The sequence below is a fragment of the Nicotiana tomentosiformis genome, chromosome 2 (genome assembly GCF_000390325.3).
Source record: "Nicotiana tomentosiformis chromosome 2, ASM39032v3, whole genome shotgun sequence".
In the NCBI taxonomy this organism is placed as follows: Eukaryota; Viridiplantae; Streptophyta; class Magnoliopsida; order Solanales; family Solanaceae; genus Nicotiana; species Nicotiana tomentosiformis.
The window spans coordinates 182864740-182877000 of NC_090813.1; the positions used below are offsets into that span (position 1 = coordinate 182864740).

The 12261-nt window shown below is 34.9% G+C and overlaps 1 protein-coding gene across 1 annotated transcript; it reads left to right on the top strand.

The window, feature by feature from the left end:
- The first annotated feature begins 5070 nt into the window (after positions 1 to 5070).
- On the top strand, positions 5071 to 7792 carry LOC104118350 (uncharacterized). The gene is made up of 3 exons (XM_018778318.3): positions 5071 to 5156; positions 6038 to 6183; positions 6989 to 7792. The coding sequence occupies exons 2-3, from the start codon at positions 6042 to 6044 to the stop codon at positions 7531 to 7533; spliced, it is 687 nt and encodes a 228-aa protein (XP_018633834.2). The 5' UTR covers positions 5071 to 5156; positions 6038 to 6041; the 3' UTR covers positions 7534 to 7792.
- The last annotated feature ends 4469 nt before the right edge of the window (positions 7793 to 12261 follow it).

Genomic DNA, 12261 nt, shown 5'->3' on the forward strand with positions numbered 1-12261 from the left:
AACTTTTCGAAAAATTGTATGGATTGCGCACGTAAGTCGAGAAATGATAAATGGTACTTGTCGAGGTCTTAGAGTACATAATTACTTATTAAATTTAAAGATAATATTTTGGGTCATCACAGAACCGGAAATGAATATATTAAAAAATGGGGTTTGAAAAGTGATAATTAGAGTCCAACGACGGATCGTAAAGTAATGGTCTCCAATGACCCAAGGTTTTTTTTACATGCTGATAATCATTCTTATTCCCTTTCTCCGAGTTGAGGACATTCATTGGCTGCGGTGCCAGTTACACGATCGAACATCAGGTAGTCACTTCACTAACAACTAGAATGATAGCAGAATGGCTTAATGAAACTGCCAAGACTAGAGGGATTGGAATGATTGCATAACCCTAACTTCCAAGACCTAAAGAGAGAGCCAAAAAAGGATCTTTTGTGTATAATCCTGCATAATCTCGAATGTTATCAGTTCCGGTACGTAGACCAAATAATACAATGCAAGCAAAAGTTCCTAGATTCATGGAGATATAGAAAATGTACGGCAAAGGTCCAAATATACCTCTCTATTTTCGAAAATGGTCTAAGAATACCCCCCGTTATACTATTGGGTTATGTATACCCCGGCAGTCAAACTTTGGGTTCAGATATACCCCTCATTTAAACGGAGGGACACGTGTCATCGTCCTGTTGGCCAATTCTAAATATCTCCTAATTAATTAAAAAGACATATTACCCATACCCGAAAAGCAATTTTCTAAAGCAATTCTTTTTGTAAAAACAGGAAAAAAGTGAATTTATTTTTACTAAAAACTGATAAAACCGAAAATATTTGTTTTTCCAGTTTTTACAAAAAACTTGCTTTAAAAAAATTGAAAAATATTTTCTAAAATAATGTTTTTGTAAAAAGTGAAAAAAAAAACTGAAAAGCAATTTTCTAAAGCAATTAAAAACAGGAAAAAATAAAAACATTTTAACTAAAAACTGGAAAAAAAAAATTTGTTTTTTCAGTTTTTACAAAAATATTGCTTTAGAAAATTGCTTTTCACTTTTAGTTTTTCGTTTTTACAAAAACATTTGCTTTAGAAATTATTTTTCAGTTTTTTTAAAAGCAATAATTTTTTAAAAACTGAAAAAAAATATTTTCGATATTTTGAGTTTTTAGTAAAAAATATTTAGTTTTTTTCAGTTCATACAAAAATATTGTTTAAGAAAATTATTTTTCAGTTTTTTTAAAGCAGTTTTAATGTAAAAACTGGAAAACAAAAATATTTTCGTTTTTTTTCAGTTTTTAGAAAAAACAAATTCAGTTTTGTCCAGATTTTACAAAAAACAATTGCTTTAGAAAATTACTTTTCGGGTATGGGTAATGAGTGTTTTTAATTAATTAGGAGATAGTTAAAATTGACCAACATGACGATGATATGTGTCCCTCCATTTAAATGAGGGGTATATTTAAACCCAAAGTATGACTGCATGGGTATAGATAACCCAATAGTATAACGAGGGGTATTTTTAGACCATTTTCGAAAATATAGGGATATATTTGGCCATTTGCCATAAAATGTATTGGATCTAGAAGTGGAAGAAGACAAAAGTTAAAGAGAGCGTCTTTTTAAAGAGGGAAATTTTAGAAAATGTGCTGTTTGGTTAGATATTGATGATGGATAGTCAAGATGTATATTATCACTTTTAGCCCGCGACGAAAACTATTTATATTTGATCGTCAAAAAAGTGTATAAGATTTGTATAATTTTTATTTATAACCTACAAAATATATATATACACAAAAAAAATATATAAATTTTATATATTTTTTCGGCTATTATTTTTACAGTGGCTATACAGTGTCATTTTTCCAATTACATTTATCGTAAAATAAGTCAAATACTTGGGCTTTTTTTAGTTTAAACTATGTGTAGTGACAGTATCTATATAATAACATATGTTTTATATAATTTGTTATAACAATTAAAATTACACTGATAGTATTATATTTTACATTGTCATGGATCGTGTTATCATTTAAAAATCTAATGTTTTAATCCTTTGGCTCTTTGCTCTTTATTTATTGGAAAACTTTAAAAGTTTATAATATTAGTTTATTGTATGTAAAATGAAAAAAACAGGACTGACTTGAGGAACAATCTAAAGAGGTAAGCCCGAATCATGTTGTTTGGTCACTCTTAAGCTTATTTTGTGCTATCTCGCTACTCCATCGTCTTCTCATTAGTTGAATTTTATAGAAATTCTTAGCTCTTCATGGAGTTTTTATATTTCAAGTTTAATTGTAATAATCACCCTTCAATGTGATATGTCTTTTTATCCTCTTGACTTTCTCCATGGTTCTATACTTCAAAAAAAAGGGCAGCATGGTGCACTAAACAGTCTTAACTTATATTTCCGCAAAAGGCTGTTTTCTCAGCTCGAACCTAGGACCTCCTGGTCATATGACAACAACTTTACCAGTTACGCTAAGGGTCCCCTTCCATAGTTCCATACTTCAATAAGTAATAAATTGTTGCGAACTCATTAGGTATGCGTATTTTATTGAACTTGCAGGTTTTGATTGAGGTCTCATACATTTTTGAAGTATGTGGGTTCACTGGAGTTCATTTAGGATGGACTGCAATTCCCAAAACACTAGTATATTTTGATGGATTTCCTGCAGCAAAAAAATTCAATCGCATTGTTTGTACATGCTTCAATGGAGTTAGTTATGTCCATGTCCCTGCTGCTTAAAAGTTATAAACATAAATGAAATTGAATATAGAGTTACATTTAGGCTAATGATATTAATTTTTCGACTGGAGTAACTTTTCTATTCCTTGCCTCGACCCATTTTCACGGATTACAAGGTTTCAAATATCAAACTCCGAGTATATATATGGAGAAATTTACTCTTTTCTTGCTATTAAAAGATGGAAATTGTAGTTTGATTCGTTCATTTTTATAGATTGTAATAGAATTCAAGAAATTACACTAAAGAATATGCATGTTACTCGCTCGGGCTCGAATTATTATTCATACACTTTCTGATCATGTCCTTTCGTGGAGTGACGTACAGTTTTCTTACTAATAAAAAATGATATAATTTGTATCCCAAAAGTAACACGGAGTTCGTGGAATTTCTTTTGGCTTCTTATGGTGGACATGGCCTAAGACGGGAAGTTGTGAATGTGAACATTAAAGTTGTAGGTTAGGAGGTAGTTGTACATATTTCTACGGTGCACCAGAGTGAGGCTAGTCTGTTAGGACTTAGTATTAGACTATTAGTGGTTTATGTTGAGTTCACATCTCTCTTTCGTTCCTCTTAGTGTCGGGCTTTATCTACTGGTTATTGTTTTGCTTTTAATCTATTTTCTGGTTCTGGTGATGCTATTATTTTTTATATGGTTTCTATTGAGGGTACTGATATATTGACTCTTTTCGTCTTCTTGAGTCTAAGGTCTTTCAGAAACAAACTTCAGGGTAGCAGTAAGATCTGCGTACACATTACCCTCCCAAGACTCCACTCTAGTGAAATTTCACTGGATCGTTATTGTTGTTGTTGTTATGGTGTGAAACCTCTTAATTGTTGATTTTGTGATTTTTATCTCTTGAAATATATGCAACTGTTTTTGGGTGCTTCTAGCTCTTTTATTCCAAAAATTGAAGCAAAGTTGTGAATAGTTTTATGTAAGCTCTAGCTAGCCACATTGTATTAACTTTGTCCCGGCCATGAAAACTAACAAACATAAAGAAAAACATAAGAAATGAAACCCTTCCAATTTAACCTTCCAAAAAGAGAGCATGCCACGTCTTCTGTTCAAGATTCATCTTGCTAAAAATGCAATAACAAATTGAGACTTGACGAGAAATGTGTGTTTGTCTTAATATTTCTTTTCCTTTCTCAACATAGGTTAATTTATAGACATAACATACGCTTCGAATTAAGCAAACCATACATAATATTCCTGCCCGAGCAATGAAAGGAATGACTACAAAATAAAAATTACACGTTAATTATGGCTATTCTTACCCCGGCAATGAAAAGGAATGACTACTAATTAAATAAAAAAGTTACCGCTTAATTATGGCTATTACCATAAGTGACTCATGCCAATTGCCAACATATTACGTACTATAAATAGTAAGGGGTCGTTTAGTAGGAGGTGTAAGAAAAAATAATGTAAGCAGTAGCTTTGTGCATTACTAGTACCTCGTTTGATATATTTTTTCAACCTATGTATAACTAATACTTGTATTAGTTATACATTATACTTGCTATTATGCTATGTATAAGCAGTGCATAGAAAATCATGACATTAGTAATGCAAGAGTTTTTAATACTTGCATAAATATGGTTAAAGACCTACTTGCCCCCCTCAAATCCCTAATAAAAGCCCATATCAAATATTTTTCCCATATTATTAACAAACGGATTTCTCTCTGTACGCTTTGGCCATGGAAAAGCACGGGTGAATGCAACCAAATCATCTTCCTCTTCAGAGATCAAAGTCACATGGGAGTTCCATGTGACCGACCATGTTATATTACATGATCCCTTGTTATGTGTAAATAGTGGGAATTTCATGTAACTGGCCATGTTATCGTTCCAAACAAGTGATTATTATGCACAAAATGTATCCACGTCTAGTTTTGAATTAACGTCACAACTTTACCTAGATTCACTTCATTGAGCAAGATACTTTGAAAATGGAGCATCAAAAGAGCCTCAGCCTTTCCTTTCTTGTTCTGTTATCTATAAAGTTAATTTTTATAGCTAAAGTTAAACATTGTTAAGGGTACTTTTGTAAACATCCAATATTTTAAAAATTATGCAATGCTTTAATACACCAAATCAAACAGTGAATACAAAATAATTTTAGCATAACTAATGTCAGCATTACTAATACCAGCATTACTAATACACTCTATTCAGCATTATTCTTATACCCGGTACCAAACGACCCCTAAAGGTGTAAGAACTCTTTGGAATTACGTATTACTCCTAATTCGTTTAGGGATTAGTCCAAAACGCCAAGCAATTTTTTATTTTTCTATTTGTCGTTCCTTTCTTTCGCAGGAATATAACTCCTTTCCCTTAACCCTCATTCGCGTTCTTTCTCTTCTCCTGTTGAAGGTCGCAGCACAGTTTGGATCTTTTTCGTCAAGGTAGTTGAATTTAATCTATTATTTCTTTTTTTTAATAAATAAATTAGTCAGAGTTTTGCAATTTGTATAATTTTTGAGGTTTCAGACCTTTTGTAGTTTTTCTCTAATACTTCTACACAGTTGTTTATCCCCCTCCTCCATTGTTTATTCGAAGCAAATTTTCAGTCTTTAAACCCTAAACGAGCATATAAAATTTTAAAACAAAAAATCCAACCTTTGGTTCCTGGTTTTTGCAATTTGTTTAACATGGTTTAATTTCTGCTACAAAAATAAATATTCGAAAGTGGTATGATTGGTTATGTTTTCTGATGACCCTTTGAAGTTTTTTAGTTGATCTAATCAGTAACGTTTCTGCAAATTTATTATATGGGTTTTAACTTTTAAGTCTTTACTAGTGTTTAAGGTAGTGTTATGAAGTTGATAAATCTGTCTTATTGTGTGAATATTTTATGATCATTTGATATCTGTGGCCTACTTATGAAGTAGTTGTATATTGGTGATGTTGCTAGCCCCTTATATTCAACTTCTTTTGCCAAATTGCCATCTGCATTTAATCTTTTTTAGTTCTCCTTTGTTATTTTGGATTTAGTTTTCTAAATATCCTGTATTGTTATTTCTTGTTATCAGTGCTTCTTACATCTTCTCTTTAGTCGAGGGTCTTCCGCAAATAGCCTATCTGCCCTTCCAGGGTAGGAGTAAGGCTGCGTACATCCTATCCTCCCCAGATCTCACTTGCGGGAATAAATTGGATGTTGTTGTTGTAATTCTCTTTTTGCAGTTGTTAGTGAAAAAACAGCTTCTTGAACATATCCTTCTCCTTAATTTTATCCCTTTCTTGTAAGACGGCAAAATATAAATCAATACATGAAATCTATCTGCAGCCAAATGGGTGATGCTATCCCTCTATGTGCCTCTCCCTGTGGCAATGCGACGGTTTCCTATCAGAAGGGCACGCAGAGCTTGAAGGTCGTGGTTTCAATTTACAAGAAGATTAGGCTTCCAGAGGCATTTGGTGGTCAATCAGATGGTAAGTCTTTTCACCTAAAGATTGTGTTTCTTGACTTGAAATTATGTGGTTTAATCCTAGCAATTTATCACATACGAACATATAGTTAACTTGGTAGTCTTAATGAGGGGGCTAGAGCTGCGAATCCAAGCAAGGCAGCTCAGCGAAGTATCCAAGTATCAGCCCAACTCTATCTCCTGGGTCCCAGGAATAGAGTCTGCACAAAAATGTGCAGATAATATGAGTACGATAATTCACGTGTACTTAATAAATATCAAGTCTATCCCTAACAGGGTAGTGGACGTACGGTGAATGTTCCTAGGATATCTCGTAGGATCTTTGAAATTTAGTACATAACAGTAATTTTCTGGTGCTTTTTGAGATGGAATCCATTTGTATATGATGCTTGATACTGGAATCAACTAAATTGGGGTGTACAAACACTTTTAGACTAGTGAACTATTGGACAAATTTCATATGGCAGAAGGAAGCTGTACTTAAGGAATGTATACACAATGTAATAAGTTGGACAATGTAGTCAGTGTGTCATAATCTTGCCATTGATATTGCCATAAATTTATGAATATTCGTAGGAGCGAATGTAATTATAGTGTTTTTCTAGCTTGGATGCCAGAACAATGCCACAACTTCTTTGCTGATATAGTTTGGAGACGAGAAGTTACTTCTTTTTAGACTTTGAAAGTGGTGATTTTTATTGGAAGTTGCCCTCTCCAATTGTGCTTGTTCATGGTCTTGGTGTGCTTGATTTTGTGTTTTCGTAACTTTCTTTGAGATGCTGAATATGTTCTTCTTGTGTTTATTTCAGGGGGTCTTGTAAGGCTTGAAGACATATGGTGGCTTATTTATAGTTACTTTTCCTTCTTGTGTATAGTCGCTGCCCTCCTGAATTTAGAACATGTTCCGGGAATTTTCACGTTCCTTTTCATGATGGGTGGCTTTATAATTCATTTTACTGCGCAGTATTCTGTTGTTTATTGGCATCGCGACATGCCTTTCCAGATAATTGGTGCCAAGGCAAAATTTATGATCGAGGTCATTCCTGTGATGACTGCAGCAGTCCTGCATCACCTTTTGGAGTTCAATTATGGGTATCTCGCTCTATTACTAGGTTGCACCACATATTTCTATGTGTTTGGTCACTTCATGCACGTATCATATGATATTGTGGAAAAAGACTTATTGCTGGAATTAGTAATGCAAGTTCTTGTTTACATGGTGGACGGAGAATTGTTAGTTAGAGCTTTGGCTTTGACCTTCTGCGTTGGTTTATGCTTCTATAGATACATGATATATTGTGCTCCTGAAGTACCCGAACATCCTAAAAAGGAGTTGGAGCGGCTGCCTGTCTGATTTGAAGGTGTCCGTAGTGTAATGGTAATGTTGTTTCCGTGTGACCTATAGGTCATGGGTTCGAGCCGTGGAATCAGTCATTGATGTTTGCATTAGGTTAAGTTGTTACATCACACACCATTGGGGTGCGGCCCTTCCCCGACCTTGCATGAATGTGGGATGATTTTATAGCTTATATTTGTACTCTTATCATGGTGTAACCCGTATCAATTGTACGTCAACGGAGAAAAGGAAAAACATTTAGATACAGTTTCCATCAGGATTCGGCACATTTTTATTAAATATTAGAATGAATGAATTTGCCTCTATGAAAGGGCCCAAAAAATAGAAAGTTTTGGTTGTCTAAGTGAAAAATTGGACAAAACATTTAAAAAAGTGTCTCGTGTATCTAATTTTTTTTTTATTGAATAAAGTTCATTTATTGAAAAGCCCGTGTCACGACCCAATTTCACGTATAGGTCGTGATGGCGCCCGATACTACAGCTAGGCAAGCCAACAAATAAATTAAACATATATCTATTATTTTCAGAAAAAGTTTCTAAGTAATTTTTTTTAATCTTTTACTAGCAATATTAACGAGAATATAAAAGACTCCGATTAGTTTAAATTCTAGAAAATAATACCAATGTCTGTGCCAAGACCTGATGTCACAAGCGTATGAGCATCTATTAGATTTTACAAAATTTCAAATATTGTCTGAAATAAAATAAACAGAATATAAATATAAGAAGAAACACTGATAGGTGCAGAACGGCTCAGAAAGGTAGCTCACCACTATGCTTCTAGATAATATGGGTGTAAGACAATAGGTCCCCCACTAGTACTTGCCTCAGGTCCTGCACCAAAAAGTGCAGCAAGTGTAGTATGAGTACGTAAACAACGTGTACCCAGTAAGTATCAAGTCTAATCACGAAGTGGTAGAGACGAGATGGCCGGTTTTGACACTCACTATGAGCCAATAATAATAATTGAAATACAACTAGAATATCTAAATCAACATGATTCACAAAATATAACAATTATTTATTTAACCAGCAGAAATAATTAAATTCCTTCAATTCCAATAAATTTCCAATTTGTCAATTAGTCTCATTTACAGGATTACCAATAATTCCTTAACAAGCAGGGATAATAATTCTTTAAATTCCAAAGATTTTTAATTTATCAATTAGCTTCACAAACTGCAATAAACTATCAAAGTATCGTGTAATTATTATTATTAAGAATGATTTCTGCCGAGGACGTACGACCCGATCTAGAGCGTCGTGTACACTGCCGAGGGATATGCAGAACGATCCATAGATGCATCTATCCTGCCGAGGCGTTCGGCCCGCTTCACAAGAAAGAGGACATTTTCTTATGTACCTCCGGAAGGAGAGTATATTCATTAAAAGATAAATTAGGGAAGAAGAATAATTTCTCTTAAAAATTAATTAATTTAAATAAAGAATCAAGCATATGAGATTTTCATCCTTTAATATTTTTATCTAACAATTCACAAATATATATATATATATATATATATATATATATATATATATATATATATATATATATATATATATAATTAAACAAAGAATACAGTTTCCACAAATAATTCATGCTTTGAGTCCTAACTACCCGGACTTTAGCATTTATAGTAGCTACGCACAGACTCTTGTCACCTCGTGCGTACGTAGCCCCCACAATTAGCAACATTTATTAATTTTTAATTACCTATGGGGTAATTTCCCCCTCACAAGATTAGACAAGAGACTTACCTCAATTTTCTCCAAGTTAATCCACTAGAATGCCTTCTCCATGATTATCCAACTCTGTCCGGCTCGAATCTAGACAAAATAATTCGTTACAATCACTAAAAATTATAGTAATCAATTCTATAAGAAAATTCTACATTTTTCAATAAAATCTGAAATTAACTCAAAAATCATCCATGGGGACCGCTTCTTGGAATCCGGTGAAAGTTATGAAATATGAACGCCCATTCAACCACAAGTCTACCCATACCAAAATTACTAAATTCCGTAACAATTCGGCCCTCAGATCCTCAAATCTATCCAAGAGGGTTTTCAAACTTTTTTCAACTCAATTTACCAATTAAATAATAAAAACAGTGATGGATTCGGGTAATTTAACAAATATTGAGTTAAGAACACTTACCCTGTTGTTTTCTCTGAAAATCTCCCAAAAATCGTCCAAATTCGAGTTCCAAATCGTTAAAAATGGAAAAATGGGATGATAGAACTGAAACTCTCTGCCGAGTGATTCCTTCTATGCGATCGCGGACCAACTCACGCGATCGCGTAGCACAAATTTTTCTGCCTAGAAAATAACCCTACGCGATAGCATACCTTCTCACGCGATCGCGAAACACAGTCTTCCCAAGCCTACGCGATCGCGAGCCTCCTCACGCGATCGCGAAGCATTTAGCGCGTGGTCCAACTTCTGCTTCGTTTCCTCTTCGCGAACGCGATCTTAGCCACGCGTTCGTATAGCACGACTTGCAAAACCTACACGGTCGCGGACTCACCCACGCGATCGAATAGCAAAAAATTTCAGCTGCCCAATTAACCCTACGCGATTGCATACCTTCTCACGCGATCGCGTAGAAGGAAACCAGAACCTGCAGAAACCAGAACTTCAGCTATCAAGCCAAGTCCAAAATGATCCGTTAAGAATCCGAAACTGACCCGAGCCCCTCGGGACCTCAACCAATTATACCAACAAGTCCTAACACATCATACGAACTTAGTCGAGTCCTCAAATCACATCCAACAACACTAAAAACACGAATCACACATCGATTCAAGCCTAATGAACTTTGAAATTTCCAATTTCTACAAACGACGCCGGAACCTACCAAATCAAGTCCGATTGACCTCAAATTTTGCACGCAAGTCATAAATGACATAACGAATCTATGAAAAATTTTGGAGCTGGATTCCGACTCCGGTATCAAAAGTCAACTCCCCAATCAAACTTCCAAACTTAAATTCATCTTTTAGCCATTTCAAGCCTAATTTAACTACGAACTTCCAAATAAAATTTCGAACACGCTCCTAAGTCCAAAATCACCATACGGAGCTATTGGAACCGTCAAACCCTGATTCCGGGATCGACCAACCATCCCCGCAAGTCATAAATCGGGAAGTTTTATTTTAAGGAACATGGTTCTAAAAGTTAAAATGACCGGCTGGGTCATTACAGCCCGATCTCCAAGTCGCGATTTGAGATCTTGTATCAAGGTAATTGAATATAGGATTAGATTCCAGTTTTGCAATTTTTGTTTTTATTTTCCCTATAAATTAAATAAATCAGAATTTGCACTTTGCATAAATCAGATCATTTTCCTGCTTCTACACGGTTCCCTTTGTTTCCTTTAGTTCTTTCCCCTCCTTGCAAATTTTCAGTCTTTGAAACCTAAAGCAACAGAGCAAGTATTTCAATTTTATGAGTTCTAAATTCTAGAATAATGCCAGAGTTATAACAATTATAGGTGTATCAAATTACTGAGTCATACCATGAAAGTATGAGAGAGGGTGATTGAAGCGAGAGTGAGGAGGACAATGTCTATATCCGACAACCAGTTCAGGTTCATGCCGGGTCGTTCTACTACGGAAGCTATACACCTTATTAGGAGGTTAGTGGAACGATACGGGGAGAGGAAGAAGGATCTGAACATGATGTTTATTGACTTAGAGAAGGCGTACAACAAGGTTCCTAGAGAAGTTCTCTATAGATGCTTAGAGGCAAAAGGCGTGCCGGCTGCCTACATATGGGATATTAAGGACATGTATGATGGGGCTAAGACTCAGGTTAGGACTGTAGGAGGCGACTCTGAGTAGTTTCCAGTTGTTATGGGTTTACACCAAGGTTCTGCGCTCAGCCCGTTCTTATTTTCCCTGGTGATGGACGTGTTAACACACCATATTCGAGGGGAGGTGCCATGGTGTATGTTATTCGCCGATGACATAGTTCTGATTGATGAATCGCGAACTAGTATTAACAAGAGGTTGGAGGTGTGGAGACAGGCCCTTGAGTCTAAGGGTTTCAAGCTGAGCAGAACGAAGACGGAATACATGGAGTGTAAGTTCAGCACTGAGCCGAGAAAAGTGGGCGTGGAAGTGAGGCTTGAATCACAGGTCATACCAAGTAGTGGCAATTTCAAGTATCTTGGGTCGGTTATTAAGAGAGGAGGGGAGATAGACGAGGATGTCATACACCGTATTGGGGTAGGGTGGATGAAGCGGAGGTTAGCATCTGGAGTCTTGTGTGATAAGAGAGTGCCACCGATACTCAAAGGTAAGTTTTACAAAGCGGTGGTTAGACCGGCTATGATGTATGAAGTTGAGTGTTGGTCTTGTGAGCACGTGATTTTTGCCCGACTAAAATATTCCTATAGAAATTCACATATAGATTTTTCTTAATTGTTTTTAGTTTTATAGAATTTGTAGGAATTTTGGTTAAAAGTTGCTTGCATTTAGTTGCATATTTAACATGCTAAAATCATAAGAAAAATACCAAAATGTCTAAAGTATTTCGTGCATAACATTTTAGGTCTAGTTGCATTTAGGATTTAATTGCATGAGTTAATTGCATTATTAAACGAAAATCAAAAAATATATATACATATGAGCCATTTTTATATTTTTAGCTTTAAATTACAAATTAGTAATTCTTCCTTCATTAGTCTAAATTAATTAATTATGGTAAAATAGATAACCAGAT